The 17,424-nt window shown below is 48.5% G+C and overlaps 1 protein-coding gene across 2 annotated transcripts in view; it reads left to right on the top strand.

Moving 5' to 3' along the window:
- The window catches only part of UCK2 (uridine-cytidine kinase 2), a 30,556-nt gene that overhangs the window by 3,805 nt on the left and 9,327 nt on the right, over positions 1-17,424 (top strand). Inside the window, exons 1-4 of one of the 2 annotated variants that reach the window (XM_006017720.2) lie at positions 446-472; positions 14,206-14,365; positions 15,535-15,631; positions 16,494-16,636. In XM_006017720.2, coding sequence (XP_006017782.1) covers positions 461-472; positions 14,206-14,365; positions 15,535-15,631; positions 16,494-16,636 — 412 coding nt within the window. In that variant the 5' untranslated portion in view covers positions 446-460. Of the gene's footprint in view, positions 1-445; positions 473-14,205; positions 14,366-15,534; positions 15,632-16,493; positions 16,637-17,424 lie in introns of those variants that run through there. The other variant, XM_025196753.1, reaches the window with a different exon arrangement.

Below are 17,424 nucleotides of genomic sequence, written 5' to 3'. Positions count from 1 at the left end.
CGCCTGCGGATCCCTCCCGTGGGGCCTCCCCCAGCGGGGCGCGGGGTGCCAGCCCCCCACCCCCGGGGCGGCTGCAGCCGGGCTTGTGGGCAGCCGCTCTCCGCGCTGCCCGGCCTGTGTGTGACTGATGCCGTGTCCGGGCCGCCGCCGCCGTCTCGCGCACAGTGCTGAGGGGGCGGGTGGTGGCTCCGCGCCCTGCAGGACCCCTGGAGACGCCTGGCAGCTGCGGTCCCTTCCAGATGCACATCCCTGGCAGCTCGCTCTCCCCCGTGGTGTGACAGCCTTGGATTAACAGACGAAGGAGCCAAACCCAGAGCACGAGGAGGAGCGGGGGAGGCACACACGTGGTTCCTGGTCTCTAATTCAGCCCCCAGGAGCAGAGCCAGGTGTAGTTTTAGGCAGTGTTGGGGTCTGGGAGAGGGGTCTCCACTGAAGCGCTCTGGAGGGGTAGCAGCGGGTGATGAGCTCTGCAGTGAGTTGCTGACTCATGGTGGCGGCAGACTTTACTCCACCCTGGATATAAAGGAGGGTAGAAATGGCCCTTGACAATCTTGGAGGAGGGAAACTCTGGGAGCAGCCAAGCCTTAGAGAGTCCTTAGGCTGAGATTTATGGGGGTCTTGTTCAAATTACTAGGAGACTGCAGGGGTAAAGCCAAACCACATTCAGGGCTTGTGCCTTTCCCTTTGGGGTAGCCAATGTTTTTTTACTTTGGGAGAGGAGACCTGGGCATGCTGTTCCTGGTTATCCATGGAAAAAGCCTATAACTCATCCATTTCTGGTCAGAGCAAGGCTGAGGGTGTTCCTACGAGCACATGCCATCCATTTATAGTGTGTTGGGGATACCAAGTGTGCTTGAGTAAGAGAGCACCCAATATCTTCCTCACTAAGAGTGGAAGAATGGGGCTTTACAGTCATTCTAAAGATGACTTACATTTGCACTGCATCCCTGTGTTGTAGTATTTGTGGGGGTTGCTAGCTGTCCTGTTCACTTTTAGATGCCTCCTCTTTCTGCAAGGGAAAAATAGGAGGTAGAGAGAGTGGGTGGAAATCTGTATCTTGGAATCACACTGGAACTTTCTGCAGCGCACTTGCAGGGGACTCGGGTATCCTGGGCTTGTTTGAGCTTTCATGTGTGGATCTGTTTCCATATGGCTGTTTCAGTAAAATTGAGTCTGGCATTGCTAACTGTTGTCTTGGAGGCTCTGTTTGGGACCCACTAGGGAAAGGCAGTGATTATTACAGTCCAGTATGCCACAGCATCCTAACTTGCACCTGAAAATGCTGAGCAGCAGTGGGCTGCCTTGGGAAACATAGGGAACAGCATTTTATGGATGGGGAGATGGAGTAGCTGGCTTTCCTTGGTTTCCCTCTGTAGTCATTTGCTGTCAGCTAAAACACACTGTACAATGCCACTCATTAAAGGAGCCGATTAGATTATTGCAAAATTTTGTAGGAAAGGACTGTAGAAGATCCTGGCCAAATTAGCCTGCTGCATTAGAAGTGGCAGAAAGAAGCTCTTTGTGCTCAGTGCATCTAGTATCTAAAGCTGGTGTATAATTTGTTAGATTGCAGTGCAGTGGTCAGAACACAGTTGGTTGCAGAGTTGAGGCAGGGTTTGTAGTCAGAAACAGTAGCAGGGATTTTCCCCCTCTTGTTCCTGGCAGGATCCCTGTTCTTGGTGGTACTCTGCTATAAGGGTAGGCTGCTGTGCTATTGTCTGCATTGGAAAAGCAAAGAATGCAGAAGGTCATTAATGGTTTGCACCGCACTTAGCTTTCTGCGTGCACGGGGTGGGTGGAAAAGGAGAGATGGACCCCTGCAGTCAAAATAAACTCTCACTCCTGCCTGATGGCTAGAATTCTGGCTCTTGAGTGGCTTGGGGGCATATATGTGTACTGGCCCTGGTCTCTGGTTAGATGGAGAGAGAATTTAGAGGAGAAAACAAGATATTTTCCCCATTCCAAAGCTGCGAATCCACGTAACTTTCTGAAGTGCCAATTGTGATTTGTTGTTGCAACACACCCCTTTGGCCAGGCACCAGCGTGAAGATAACAGGGGATGTTTGCCTTTCAAAGGTCCCATAAAAAATAAGAAATCCTTCCCATTGCCTTTGTTGAGTCTGAGCTGTGGAGATGTACTTGTTGGTTCCCTTGTCCCTGTAGGCGAACCTGCTGAGGTAGACGGTGGACAAGGAGCACTGTTTGCAGCTCTTTACACCTGCAGGCCTGAGGGGGAGAAGTGCTTTGCTAACATCTTAGGCAGATTGTAGCTTGGACTGATTCTGTGGAGAATGTGATCTCTGAGTAATTTACAAGCCTCCGGGACTGATTCTGAACTTGTTCATAGCCTAACTGGTAATTGGTGAGGAGGAGGGCCTAGGCAGATCCCCCATAATTAGGGATTCAAGGGAGCAGTACTAATATGGTGAATGGTATTGTGGCGTACTAGTCCCTTCATTAAGTCGATCACTGTTCAGTAAAACCCCGTCAGTTGGAGCTCGCTGGGTACAGAGCCTCTCCCATTGTCTGTCTGAATCCAACCTATAGCCTAGTCTATGCTTCAGGGTTTTGCCAGCAGAACTCCATTCATTTGAGTGCATTCCTGTTCAAAGCTCCCCTATGGTAGCAGAACCCACTTTTTCTGCTGGCAGAGCTAAAGCACCTCTGCTGAGTGATGTGGGCTTCTGCCTGCAGCAGGCAGATTCCACTGCTGCCAACCTCCAGGGTACCTTCAGAAGAGGGCATATTCCATGCCTTGGTAACACAAGCTGCTAAATGGAGCCATGAGGCTGACCAAAATGCATGACTATCTTGTGGCTTGCCTGAAATGAGGACTCTGCCTTCCTTGCTGGCAGTTTCACTGGAGCTGATGACTGAATGGCCTTTTCTTTCTTGCTCATCCAGGGGATTTCCAGTACTGGTCCTACAACTTCTTGGCAGGCTTGCAAAAAAGCTCCTTCCCAAGCTAAAGATCTCTCTGCTGACTCCTGCTCTTTCCCCAAATCAAGGGTACCTCTGCACCCCTCCCTCCCCCCAGCCTACTAGGCATATGGTGGCATGAGGATTTTAGGGAAGGTTAGTAAAGTAGTTGTTAAGGATAGACCTTCAGTTTGAGACCCACAAAATCTGATGAGTCATTTATCTTCATCTTGGCCTTCTACCTGCAACTTGCCCAACTGGATCTCAGCAGCCTTTTCTGAGCACTACTCGGAGGTGCCACTGCTTAGAAATACTGTTGCCAAGGATCAGCTATCCTAATAAACTGTGGTTCTAGGGGCATCTTGGTCTGTAGCTGCCCCAGGGTTGTGCATACCTTGTGCAATACCTTTATAGACAATAGTTTGTCACAGCTGCCTTATTCCCAAGGGGTAGGTTAGAATCTTCCCCATCTTATGGGTAAACTGAGGCACAAATTTAAACTATAGTGTTCAAATGTAGAAAGTGGGCTGCTTTAAAACAAGAAAGAATCACCTGCAGCTGCCAAGCACCTAACTTAGTGCTGTGGCCCATGTCTAGACTTTAATATGGGTAGACTTTAACACCCATGGGCAGAGGTGTTTTCAACCTCTGGCAAGTGGCTTAATAGGACAGGGGTAGGCAACCTATGGCACCCGGGCTGGATCCAGTCTACTGACATTTTATTTGGCCCACAGCAGCAGGGGAATCGACAGCAACTGGGTCACAAACGTTGGCTTGCCTTAGGGCCAAGCTGCTTTAAAAGGTTACCTGTGACCTGATCTACAGACCTGAGCCTGTAGGCTCCAAAGGCCAGACAGTTTTAAACACTGTGAGGGGCTGTCATGTCAGCCCCTGTTACACAGCAATGTACTTTTATCCAGGATGATATTATGCTTCTGTATTCCTTAAACGCCAGCAAGGGGAGGGCTTTGTGGCTTCTGAATTCTGTGTGGAGTTTCCCTCATTAGGCTACAGTTTGCTGTCTGGGTGTTATGAGGAAAGCTTTCACTATGGGCTTTCGCTTACCAGGGATACCTCCTTATCAGTGCTAAGTCACAAAAAGGGACCACAGAGACTCCCCCTATGCTATCTCCAGGACTGCTTTCCTGACTAGTAGAGGCTGAGGAGTTAGTTCTAGGAGGTCTAAATCAGCAGATAAGTCCCAAATACCTATGTAAAGTGGGTATAAGCTGCAGGCAGTCAGGCAGGTACCAGTGATTTTTTTTTTTTTTCCCCCATTGGAACAACTGATTCGCCAAGTGTTTTGTGAGTGTCAATTTTGATCAAGCTCTCACAGAGCACAGGAGATATCTAATGGAACCTGGTCTGCATGGTTTCCTTTCAGCTCATCAAGCTTCCTAGCCCAGGTCCTCCATACCACCCCCCAGGTTTCTTGGCAGCCCACCAGACAAGCCCCAGTGTGTTCCAAGGCTCTTCAGAAGCTTGTCTGGTGGCTGATGTGGTTCCAGTGTTCCCAGAACATGTAGCTCCCTGGGGAGCTAGGCAGCTGGCTACAGTGGGCTCCTGGGCTGGAGAGTGGTTGGCTGTTTGGGGAGCTGGGGCAAGGCTCCCAAGAGTTTTGTTTTCTGGAGTGCAGAATCCTGCTTAGCTGTTATATAAAGCACAACTGCACAGTTCTAGCTGCTGACACTGAACTAGCCTAATCAGGGAAGAGTGGCTTCCTTGCATGCTTGAGGGACCCATTGCTTATGGGGAGGAAAGGGAGCTCTGAGACTGCATTGGAGAGGTTCTGAGTGGAGATATGGGCTTTTGCTGCTTGCTTTTCCAACAAGGTGAAGGAGCCGTAGGCCAGCTGTAATACCATCATGTCTGCAGTGTGGCCTCTTGCCTTGCTGCAGTAGAACAGGGGCTGATAGATCTTTTTCCAAGGAGCTCTGAGACAGGGAGGGAAGGGTTGACTTGTCGCTGTGACCACAGCAGCTCTCTTCATGTTTGTTGGTAAGAGATGGAATGCATCTGAAGTCACTATTGCCTTTCTCCCGTTAGGGTTTTATGTTGGATAGGGACCGGTAGCTTCAGAATACATCACGTGAAACCATATCTACAAAGCACCTTTGTTCAGTCTGACTGAAGCAGCAAGGACAGGGGCAGGTCCTGCTCTCTGCTGAGAGTTGAAGCAAGGATGCATTTCTCCCCTTTCCTTTCCCCAGCAAGGACCTAAATAAGGAGAGCCCCTAAGCAAACAAAAGTTGTCTATCACCTCTTCCCCCTTCCCCCCCCCTTCCCTTCCCACCCCCCAGAAAACATCCCTTGAAGAGGGGCTGGGATTGAATACTTGCCTACTATATAGGCAGTTTTAATTCTTCTGCTTTTAATTTTTATTAAAATATTGTTTCCAGGGCCAAATCAGTTCTGAATTAAGTTCCAAATTTCAACTGAGCAGAGCTCAGTCGTTCACATCTGTGTGGCACTACCACCAGCAAGTAGCCTACCTTCCAGACTCATCATTCTGGGGCTTCAGATACTTCCCAGATCCATGACAGGCATCCTGCATGCAAGCCCCAAACCTGGAGGTGTTGGAGTTGATACCCCCAGTCTTACTTACCCCTAGCCAAAGGATCAAGCTAGGGGGAAAGCCCATAAATTGTGTAGCCAAGATCCTCATATTTGGAGGCATTTGTAGACTCTCACAGGGGTCAGCCTGCCTGTAGTGCAAGCAATGGAGGCCTTCACCCACTAACTATACTTGAGTCATTCAAGGCCAAGAAGATTGCATCTCCCCTGTAGTATTGCTCCATCAATTCTCCATGCAGCAGGGCCCTCCTTTATCTGCACCTGGATTGGGTAGGCATCTTAATAGCTTCCCCTTCATAATTCCCTCAACTGGGATTATCGGAGCCTGAGGAGATGGGTCTTTAATTCCTGCAGTCCCAAACATTATGCATCTTCTACCTCTGGCTCTGCAAGTTGCATACTATGACACAGCAGATGCATCCCTAGTGGTAATACTCATCCCTAATTAATAGGATAAATGGCCTCCCGCTTCCCAAAGCTAGACAGAAACTTCACCCAAAGGCATCTTATTCTAGAGTTGACAATAGTTGCTGATCTTAGGGTGGCAGGGGGAGAAAATTTACTGTTATACACTAGCCTGGATGGAAAGTGCCTTGGGTCCCTGCAATTTAAAGCAGCAAAGCAGTTGTGTACGTGGCACTTCATTTAAATAGAAAACTGACTGACAATAAATACCTGCCTTAAAATACAGCTTATAAGGAAGGCTGATTTAGTTAGAGGGAGAACTATGAAATCTGTTTCCAAGACTAATTCTACCAGTATGACTGGTAATATCTTCTGAATAATGCCTTACCACCTATAGAGCTCGCCAAATATCCTGAAAGTATGAATTGACTGTATGATGAATTGATGGGGGGAGATGAAATTAATGGAATGAGAACTATTCCACCTGCCCTTGATTTCACATTCTTGATTAGTTACAACGTGATAGGTTTTCCTGAGTTGTCTCCAGTTTCTACTTTCTCTTTTCCCTTTCAGTTTTGTATCCCTTTCTTATTGCCATTTCTCTCCTGTGTTCCATCTGTGCATATTGGGTATCAAATGGTATGAATAATGTAGTGAGGACTGCTCAGAAGTAATATTTCTTCCCTGCTGGAAGCGAAGTGTTCCATTAAAGAACAGTGTGCACGTGTATTGGGGTAGGGCTTCCTCATTGACCAGCTCTAGCACTTAAGGATGCTGTTTTCCCAAAGTCTAGAGAATAACATTTCCCAGGATCCAGTTAATTTTATGGTTAGTACAACAAAACCTGGTTGGTTTTCAGCCTGCTTCAGTGTGAAGAAGTACTGAGCAGCAGGAGAGATGCTGGCACTGCCTGCCTGTAGACTTAGGAAGAAACCACTGCATTGGTTTCACTCAGTTCATACTACAGAGGTTTGCTTTGTACCCGTGAAGGGCTACAGACTGGTATGCCTGTATATGCCACTTGAAATGAACACTGGACTGTGGAGGAGGGGAAGGCTCTTCTTGCTTAGTCTCTTCAGTTCATCTTGTGGGTGGGTTTTTTCCGAGCCCTGCCTGAACCATTCCCCCTTTTTGCTGTTTCCTTTTTGAGATAAGATGACAAGAACTGAACCAGGCGTGGGTGTAACACTGACTTAAATTTATGCAGAGGAGTTACTGTGTTGAGGTATAGAATCCCCAGCTGAGACTAGGGACCCTCTTTCTACCCTGCCCCCACCTCCAAGAGACTGCAGTCTAAACGCACAGGAAAGGAAAGTGATGTACCCTTGTGTGTGATAAATCAGTGGCAGAGATAGGAATACAACCCAGGTCTCCTGAATCTCAGTCCAGGTCCTGACCTCTAGATCAGTGTTTCTCAACATGTGGGTTATGACCCAAAAGTGGGGCACAATAATATTTCAGAGGGGTGGGGGGGGAGCTGTGTGGCTAGGCTGGCAAAGCTAGAGCTGGTGCCCATGCTGGTGGGGGCAGGTTGTCCTGGCAATGCTGCTGGGGATTGGCGGGGAGGGCTAGAGAGGCTGAGACCAGGCTGTCTGGTGGGTTGCAGGAGCCCCAGCCCAGGGTGGGTGTGCCATAGGCCTCTCCTCCCTCCAGCCCATGCCTGGCCAGACTTGCTCCACTACCACCTGCATGAGCCAGAGCCGCTGCGCTCCAACCCGAGCAGGATGGGGGCAGCTGGTAGTCCCCTTCGGCAGGGCAGGGGGGCAGGGGGCTGTGGGTTGGGCACAGCAGGGCCAGGGAGGTGTGGGTCGGGATAAGCCATTGATCTTGGCAAATGGGTCCTGGTATGAAAAAGGTTGAGAACCGTTGCTCTAAACCAGTGGTTCTCAACCTTTTTTTTTACCAGGACCCATTTGTAAACATCAGTGGCCAGTCCCCCAACCCAGTGCCCCTCACTCCTGACCTGCTGCCCCCAAACCCCAGCCCTCCAGAGTGTGAGGCATGGGGGGCCCCAAGCAGCCCCTCACAGACTGGAACTCTGCTAGCCTGCAAGGGAAAAGCCAGTTTCTCGTGTTTTACTCCTTTAAAAGAGAATTGATTTTTAAAGTTTGATTCATTTTAAAAGTTTGTTCGCTACCCTTTCATTATATTCTTGCGACCCATAGGTTGAGAAACGCTGCTCTGGACCACATTCCCTTCTTAATGGCAGTCCTGTATCTCAGGCTTTACTGGTCTAATATTCTACTTTGGACAGTTGTTTCACTTTGTCTAAAATGACACCTGTTTTCTTTCTGTAGTGATTACAGTTAATCTAGAACCCAGCTGCATGTCTAAGTAGCCCATGTGGGTAGCTCTAATATGCATTATGGTGCATCTATTAACATTGACTTTCCTCCTCCATTGTGCTGCCCCTTCACCTAGTTTGGTTAAATCCTTTGAAGTTTGTCAGTTTCTTCCGCTTTTGACTGACCAATGTGATTGCTAATGACAGGCTTTTCCACTTGACTACAGTTGCTACCTGTTCCATATCATTAATGGATTTTTCATGTCTCTTGTTCTTAAGAGTGTGTGTGGTACTGGGGATTTGCATCATCTGTTTTGGAGGAGATGCATTCCAAAGTTAGAGGAGTTTCTGTTCCCATTATGGTGGGGAATTTGACCTGTGCATTTCTGGTCTGCCTTCCTTTCAAACCAGTAACTGAAGTTTTCCCACTAGGCCACCATCTGTTTGTGGTTGTCAGAAGCTGCTTTGCAGAGAAGGCATGACGGAGAGAGCCATTTCAGCTTTCTACCAGACACTTCCTGAGGGTTTTCCCTCCTTAACATACGGTGCTAGCCTGAAGAGAGGAAAGTTTGTTCCTCTCTGCACCAGATATTCAGACTGTAACTAGAGAAGTCCCTTAATGAACATCAGCCCCAGGCTCTTCCCTGCTTCCAGATACAGAGAAGTGGGGTAGTGATGTACAAGAGTGAACAAGTATAAGGGTGGTCAGTAAAATCTATGAGGCTATGTTGTATCTTCTTCCAGGAAGGTACAATACCTAGCTCTATTGGATGGAATAGGTAGTATTGGGAAGGTTTAACACTTCCTGCTGTGTAAGCTCAACTGTAAATAAATAAATAAATAAATAAATAAATAAAAAATAAATAAAAAAAAATCTTACTCTGGTGTAGAAGTTAGTGACTGGTTTCATTTACTGTTCAAGTTGAGTGAAAGATCAAAGCATTTTCATTAGTGAGGTGAAAACAAGCTTTACTCGGTTGCCAATTGTGGATGATTTTTAGTGAGCTACATGGGGAAAAAAAGTCATGGGACTCCTTTCCCCAAAACTGCTGTCCCACTTGCACTGACTTCTAGAACGTAAACCCAAAGCTGTGTAAAGCTTGACTATGTTCCCTGCCCATCCTTCCCACTGGTACTCACTCAGAGGTCCAACTGTGCATGTAATGATTGTCTTCCAGTTCCACCCCACTTCATTCTGAGCTGTCCCAGTTCCACCCCTTACCACCACCTTCCCCTTCAAGTACCATTCTTTGCCTTGGCAATGTGATATGCTAGGTTCCATGAGACCCTTGTGTTTTAGGATTGGATGAAATCACTGTGCTGCTGAGGATTTGGGGAGACCATCCCCATGGGGAGCAGGGAGTCCTTATGACTATCTCCTTCCTTCCATCAGTCCTGACAACTCTTAAAATGTGTTAAACAACATTTAAACTGACTCCTCAAGCCACAATGCAGCTTCTCCCATGGGTATTAACAGCCAGCTGTTCTGGCAGCTGATTTAGAAGCAGCCTGCTAGAAGGAAGATGGATCTGGCATGTGCTCTGATCACTTAGAGGAGAATCAAACTATAATAGAGTCTGAGTGAAATGGGTCCTTCCATTCCACCCCCAGCTTTCCTAATGAGAATGGAGCTAAGATTTACAGGTAAGACCTAACCCTGAGAGTTTGTTTGGGCCTGCTAAATTACCAGGTGGCTGTAGGAGCCAGCAGAGAGTCTTTTTGCCTTTTATTCTAGAAGGTCTCCATCTTCTTCTCTAGCAACATGTCCCACAGTTCCTCTGATCCTAGACCAGGGTCATGGTCTGGCTGATCATCAAAGACTCCAGCCTGATGATCATCCAGGCTGATCATCAATACTTCACTCCCTGCCCATCCTCTCTTGTTCATTATTATCTCCTCCAAGCCTAATGGGTTTGGTGTTTGCTGAATATGGTGTGTAAAGTAGAAATGAGGCAAATATTACTTTATCTAGCCACTGGGCCCATCTGGCTAAAGCATCCATGGTCTCTCACTTCATGGAGTCGAGATCAGTAGGGGCAGAGGGGAAACTTCACTTTAACTCTGCAGGGCACTTCTTTCCTGTTTGCAAAAGTATAAGATCAGCGTTCCTTCTCGGCTGGTGTAAGAAGTCTCTGACTTCAGTGGAGTTTCACTGATTTGGGCTAGTTGAGTATCTAACTCTGTGCATGTGATGGAGGATAACTAACTCACAAATGAGCATGGGAAATCTTGTAGTCCTAACCAGACGGAGAGGCTAACTGATGCCCAGGTCTGTAGGAGCGTAGCCAAGCCCTGAGAGGCCTCTTCTCATGGCTGGAATGTTAATATTGATAGGCAGCTATCTATGTAGGAGAGAGTGAGAACAGGAAGAAAAGGTGGAGGAGTGCTGTGATATGTGGTGAGTGTTTATGAAACCAGTGGGACATGGCTTGATAAGCAAGAGTGCAACACAGAAATGTGCTGGGTAAGGGCACAAGGAGTGGGTAAAAACAGAGTTGAAAGTAGACTTGGAAGCAGCTGAATCAGTAAGTGCTCTGTCTTGCATTTGGGGCACGCTCGGTTTCAGAGACTGTAGTTGGGGGAGGAGGGGCAATAGTCATGCTGAGTGAATAAGCAACTGTAAGACTTGCAGAAATCAAATAGCATGCTTTTGGGAGTTGGTTGATCATTTCAGGGGTCAAAAAGGGATCCCAACCCCCTCTACTGTGTCACAAGTTACGGGTGCTGGACATGTATGAACCTACCACTGTCACCCACTGCTATTCATTAGCTTCTCTCATTCAGGGGGATTTTCCTGGAACTGAACTTCCATTAGACCCCAGACTCCAAGCTTTTACCAGATGCTGCCATTCTGGCTGAGCTCTGTGGAAATCCAGAAGTGAGGCCTCATTCAAAGAAAAGCTGTGCCTGTAAAATCTGAGCTGTGACCCATACCCTGGTGCTTAGATCAGGGGCTGGTGAGGAAGGATGCTCTTCTGTGGGCCTGTGAGCAGTTCAAGGCCTGGAAGTGGGAAAGCAGCTTGCCCCTGGGGAAGTTTTGAGCAGTTCAGCCTGAACTGTTCTGGTGCTGATGTGGCTGGAGAGCCCTCCCAGCACTGGCTCATAGTGCCCTGATCACAGAAGAGGACTTGGATAGTGGAAAAGGCAGGGAGCTGTCAGATCTACTCCATAGACAGATTACCCTTTTGGCAAACTTCCTAGTTCTGCTGGAGGCTCCTATGCCTGTTGGCCTGAACTCTTTGGCTGTGCCTCCCATCAGCCCCTGATAAACCCCCCTGGCTCCAGCTCCATCCCTAACCCAGCAATCCAGCTGTGGGGCACTGACTGTGAACATCTGCCTTCCCCAGGAATGGGGAAGCAAGGAACCACAGCATAACCATGGGAGGCAGTTATGGGGCTGAAGGCGAAACCTCTCCTTTGCAGTTCAGAGACCTTTTGAGAGGTAGATACTGTTTCTGCTCCCAGTGGCATTTCTAGCACTTGCTCCATGACTGGATTGCCAAGTCTTAGCAGACAGAACCTGGGGGATTACATTGGGCTGCCTGTTCAGGGAACAGACAAGGGTCCATCAGGTAACAAACCAAGGTAGGTGTCTGAGGCAGCTGTGTGGGGAAGGGTAGAGTAATGGCCCTGACTACTGCCCTCTCTCTCATCTGTTCAGCTCAGGGCTTCCAAGACCAGTGAAACTTTGTGCACACTGACCCACTTCCTATAATGCATCACAATTCATGGTGGTCTGGGTTCTAGTGCCAGCAGCATTGCAGTGATGCAGCCAGGTGCTGCTATGTTCAGATGGAGGCCAGAATTTTCAGAGTATCCAAAGAAAGGAAAGAAGACTTGCTGCCCCTCCCCCTTCAACCCCCCAGAGTTGCTTTTCCCTTGTAGTTCTGGATGGCTTCATGGCACGCATGAGAGGGCCCAGAACAGATTTCAACTGTATTACTTGTCCACAGCACAGCTTGCCTCCTTGTTGCCTAGCATGGTAGGCTGGGAGGTGGTAGCAGTCACAAAGATGTGGTTGGGGAGTGTTTCCCCAGCTGTGCACCTGTTCTTCCTGCTGTTGGGGCCCTCTCTAGAATATCTTCCTCTACCATCTGACCCACCTGAGCTCAGGCAGCTATTCTAAATGTCTTCCTACACCCTGAAACTGATCCCCAGCTTGTGCCCACATAGAATCATAGAAAATGGATAAGCTTGAGAGAGTCCAGAGGAGAGCCACCTGTATGATCAAAGGCCAAAAGAGTAAGCTTTATGAGGATAGGCTGATGGACATGGAACTCTTTAGCCTGGCAAAGAGAGGGGTCAGGGGGGACTTGGTGGCAGCCTAGAAGTATATAAGGGGGATGCATCAGGATCTGGGAGAGTACTCATTCACCAGGGCACCCCAAGGGATAACTAGGTCTAATGGCCACAAACTTCTACAAGACTGATTCAGACTCAGTATAAGGAAAAACTTCTTGACAGTCCAAGTGTCCCAGGTCTGGAACAGACCCCCCCCAGAGGTGGTGCAAGCACCTACTCTGGACTCATTCAAAAAGTGTTTGGATGTTTATCTTGCTGGGATCATTTGATCCCTGCAGACTTCCTGCCTCTGGCTGTGGGGCTGGACTTGATGATCTCACAAGGTCCCTTCCAGCCCCTAATGTCTATGAAAATTAGGGTTGGAAGGGACCTCAGGAAGTCATCTAGTCCAGTGGTTCTCAACCTTTTTTGTACCAGGATCCATTTGTAAACATCGATAGTAAGTCCCGACCCAATGCCCCTCGCTCCTGACCTGCTGTCTCCCACCCCCAGGCCCCAGCCCCCTAGTGTGGGGGGCAGGAAAGTGGGGGGAGGGGGGCAAACACCTTCTTGCAGCTGGAACTCTGCCAGCTTGCAAGAGAGAAACAATGGCTTTCCATGTTTCTCTCCTTTTAAAGGAGAATCTACTTTTTAAAGTTTGTTGATCCATTTTTAAAGTTTGTCTGTGACCCTTTCATGTATTCTTGCAACCCACTTTTGGGTCGCAACCCATGGGTTGAGAAATGCTGATCTAGTCTATCCCCCTGCTCAAAGCAGGCCCAGCTCCAACTAGATCACCCCAGCCAAGGTTTTATCTAGCCAGGTCTTAAAAACCTCCAAGAATGGAAATTTCACAACTTCTCTGGGTAACCTGGTCTGTGCTTTACTACTACCCTCCTTATATGAGAGTTCTTCCTAATATCTAACCTAAACTTCCCTTGCTGCAACTTGTTGCATGGCTTTGTGCTTGGGCCAGTCAAAGGGGCTGGCTGCCTCTGCTAGACTAACTTTGCAGAATGTCATGCAGCATCAGCCAGAGCCACCTAGCCTTTGTCGGCAGAAACCAGGTTGCTCATTCAACAGCTCCTTAGTTTGTCTATGTCAACAGGCACCAGGATATGCCTTCCCAGCCCTGTGCTACGGCTGAGCTCTCTCAGAGGCTTAGTGCTGTCTGGCTAATGAAGACCCATTTATGGCAGATTCAGTTGCTTTCTATCAGACTTTAATCAATTAGGATATCAAATTACCTCTTCCCCACAGACTTCCCCCTCTACCTTCTCCAAGGAGAGCCAGGTTGCTGCTTTTGCCAGCCCTTGCTGCAGTAGCATAAGCCAGTGGTGTTATCTCCATTAGTGAAGAGAGGATCTGGTTTGTGGGAAAGAAGTAGACATTAGAAGATAGTCTGAGTGTAACTGCAAAACTCTGCTGCTGCTTACAGGCTTCAAAGCTGCATCAAAAGGAGGCAGATCTAGAGCCTAGTTAGTTGCTTCCGCTAAAGGATAGCGGCAAAAGTGACTAAAAGTTGTGTTGTCTTTATGCTACTGCTTAGGTAGGGGGAGGACTGAGCATTAGCCAGGGGCAGCTGTTAGAGCTACTTGCTAGAGATGGAGGATGAGAGAGACCAGTGGAGTGGTGTAAACCCTCAGTAGTAAGGAAGTTCTGACCTGGCTGGAAGAACAGGCCTGGGGCACAGGGAAGGGAATGCTCTCCTGACTTCCTTCCTCTTGCCGCTTCTCTCTTAGTCATCAGTCTGCTCCAAGATTGTCCAGCTGCTGGGCCAGAATGAGGTGGACCATCGCCAGAAGCAAGTGGTGATATTGAGCCAAGACAGCTTCTATCGGGTCCTCACTTCAGAGCAGAAGGCTAAAGCACTCAAGGGCCAGTTCAACTTTGACCACCCAGGTGAATGGAGACTGACCCTAAGGAACTGCATTTGGGAGGCATTGCTGGGGCCGGTGGGTCTGGAATGATCACTCTGCTAAGCAGGACCATTCATCAAACTTCACCAGCAGAGAACCTGTTGGTAATGCCAGGGACTCATGACCTGGGCTGAATGATGCAGTCATGCAGGGCTCTGGCATGCAACCACAATGCCCAAGTATTTGGGGTTGGTCCCTGTGTTATCTTGTCCCAATTTTCTGGCTGCCTCTATCTCAATATTTACATTTCAATAGAATGCTTCATTTTGAAAGGTCCCAGATTGCCCTGCACACTGTGCAGACAGCTTCCCACAAAAGAAGCCATCTCTGGATCCAGGTGCTCGGCAGAGTGCACAACTATAGAACAGAAAAGAAAAAAAAAAAAGGTTCATTGAAGGAGACTGGTGCTAAGACCTCCTCTTTCTTTTAAAGACTCGGTATTAAAGACCCACCCCCTCCACTGCACCGCTACATGTAAGTAGGTGAATGCACATGGAAAGGGCAGCTCAACCTGGTGCTTAATTCTTCTCTAGGAAGGTACCATATCGTGCACTAGGAGTTGCAGCTTCTTTCTACAGACCAAACTGACTAAACACAAAGAGAGCCCATGCCCTGTCCCTACAGTAGGGACTCTTTGAACAGCCTAATGGGCTGGTGGGGAAATTCCAGAACGGTTTCACCCAAAAGAACAATTGCCTGAGGCAGCAGGCCGCCTTGCAAACAGAGCCCTTTCTGTGAGGCTGAGGGAGGGAGAACCAGGAATAAAAGGCAGCTCCAGTCTAGGGGCTTGGTGTTGGGAGGAGACTCAATTTTTTTAAAAAAGTCTTAGCTTTCAAAACAACTAGTACAAGGATCATATTGATCTTCTAGGGCCAGATCTGCAGCTGGTGTAAAACAACGTAGTCCCATTGACTCCAGCAGAGTTCTGTCTACACCAGCTAGACAGATCTGGTTTATACTTCCTTTGGGCAGTATGACTGCACAAAGGTGGGCTTTCTGACCTGACCTTCCAGGGGCTTTGTCTAAACAGAAGCACAGTGCTAATTGGGGATGTGGTTTGACAGACTGCTTCTAACATCTCCCCATTTTCTCTCTCTCTCTCTCTCTCTCTCTCTCTGTCTCTCTCTGTCTCTCTCTCCCTCCGACCCCCAGATGCCTTTGACAACGAGCTGATCATCAAAACACTCAAGGAGATCACACAGGGGAAGACTGTCCAGATTCCTGTCTATGACTTTGTCTCTCATTCCAGGTCAGGTGGTTGAACCTGCCTCACTATCAGCATGCTGTTTCTTGATCTGGAGCGTGGGATACAGCCATGCCAATCCTGATCTGTGTTTATCACTCTCATCCTCCACAATATCCCAAACTTGGCTCTCTTCAGAAGAGGCTGTATTTGTACAAAAGGCAGTTTTATTTTACCAGCTCTGGCATAGACTTTATTACCCAAATGCTTCTGCAACCATATATTCCATACAAAAACAGCAAGGTTTTAGAAAAGCTTGCTCAGTTGGCAAAGTCAGACACTCCAAAACTAAGAAGTTCCACCATATATGTTGCCCATTCATCTTCAACCGTGTGTGTGTGAGAGAGAGAGAGAGAGAGAGAGATGATCACTAGCCAGTTCCTTACAGGACCTCAGTTTCTTACAGTCCTGTGAGAGAGTTCCAGTGATCATGTCATAAATGGGTTGCACTGTGAATGGGGCTGGTCCAAGAAGGACCCCTGTCTTCTCCAGAGCAGGGCACACTTCGTAAAATGCTGAATGGGTGGATCCTAGGTCATGCACTTCATAGGCCTCCTGGATTAGCTTTATGGCAGTTGAAAGCAACAACTGCCTGGGTGTGTGTGGTGGTAGCAGGTAGGGGAAGGTCTCTTGCTACCTGCGTTCACCATGTTCTAGGAAAGAGTATGTTCTCTTAGAATTCCTTGAGAAAAGCCTTGCCATACTGAGATAAAGCACGCGTAGTCAAGATGGGGGTAGGGAGGTTGTTTCTCCCAGGGTTTCTACTGGTGGGGAACAGAGCCTAGAAGTCTTTGCATTCTGTATCCTCCATCAGCACAGCTCTTCCTGTCCACATGTTATTCTGACTGGGGGCTCTCCTGTACAACAGGAAGGAGGAGACGGTGACTGTGTACCCGGCTGACGTGGTTCTCTTTGAGGGCATCCTGGCCTTCTACTGCCAAGAGGTTCGGGATCTCTTCCGGATGAAGCTGTTTGTGGACACGGATGCAGACACCCGTCTCTCCCGCAGAGGTGAGGCCCATGGGAGCCTACATCACCATGCTGGTGGGGGAAGTGCTGCTTAATTTAGTGTGCAACTGATCTGGAAACTCATCCTTGGGAGATGTGAAAAGCAAACAGGTTCCGAACAAGAACGGGACTTCCTGGGGTCAACAAAAGGGTATCTGGACTGACCCCTCATTAGAAACAGCCAGGGTGTGCAGCCTTTATGATTCGGGGTGTCAAACTGATCAGCTAGCACAACTAGGAAAGTCCCCACTCTCTCCTCAGTAGTACTGGACTGTGCAAGACTTGCACTGCCTCAAGTATCCTGTCACAGGATGCCAGACTAGCTGTGCTGTTCTGCTGTGGCAGCTCCTCATTACAAAAGGGGCTGCCTCTTCACAGAGGGGAATTTCCTCTTTTCCAAGGCCTAATTTTACTGAGAGCTAGGGGTGTGCGAAATGGGCCGTATTTGATTCAGATTAGGATTTGGCTCAAACTGGGGGCAGTGATTCGGATCGCTGTCCCCAATTTGATTTGGCCGAATCCAAATTTGAAGATTCAACGCTGATTCAGAGAATCAGCGATTTGGCCATAAACACAGCTGTAAATGTTTTTTCTACATACCTCAAGGTACCAGGTGCAGCTCATGAACGCTGCGATACTGGGGCAGATGGAGCATCCCACAGGAGCACGAGAGGGCCCCCTGTATGCTTGGCAGTGAATCTGGAAGTGGACCAGAAGCACTTCTGGGTCTGCCAGGGAGCCTGCTTGGGTGCACCCCCGCCCCACCCCATGCCCCGCTGGCTCGGTGATCT

Source organism: Alligator sinensis, unplaced genomic scaffold, assembly GCF_000455745.1.
Source record: "Alligator sinensis unplaced genomic scaffold, ASM45574v1 scaffold31_1, whole genome shotgun sequence".
Lineage (NCBI taxonomy): Eukaryota > Metazoa > Chordata > Crocodylia > Alligatoridae > Alligator > Alligator sinensis.
Note: the sequence above shows the minus strand (reverse complement) of the source record. Positions and strands in the feature narration are given on the sequence as shown.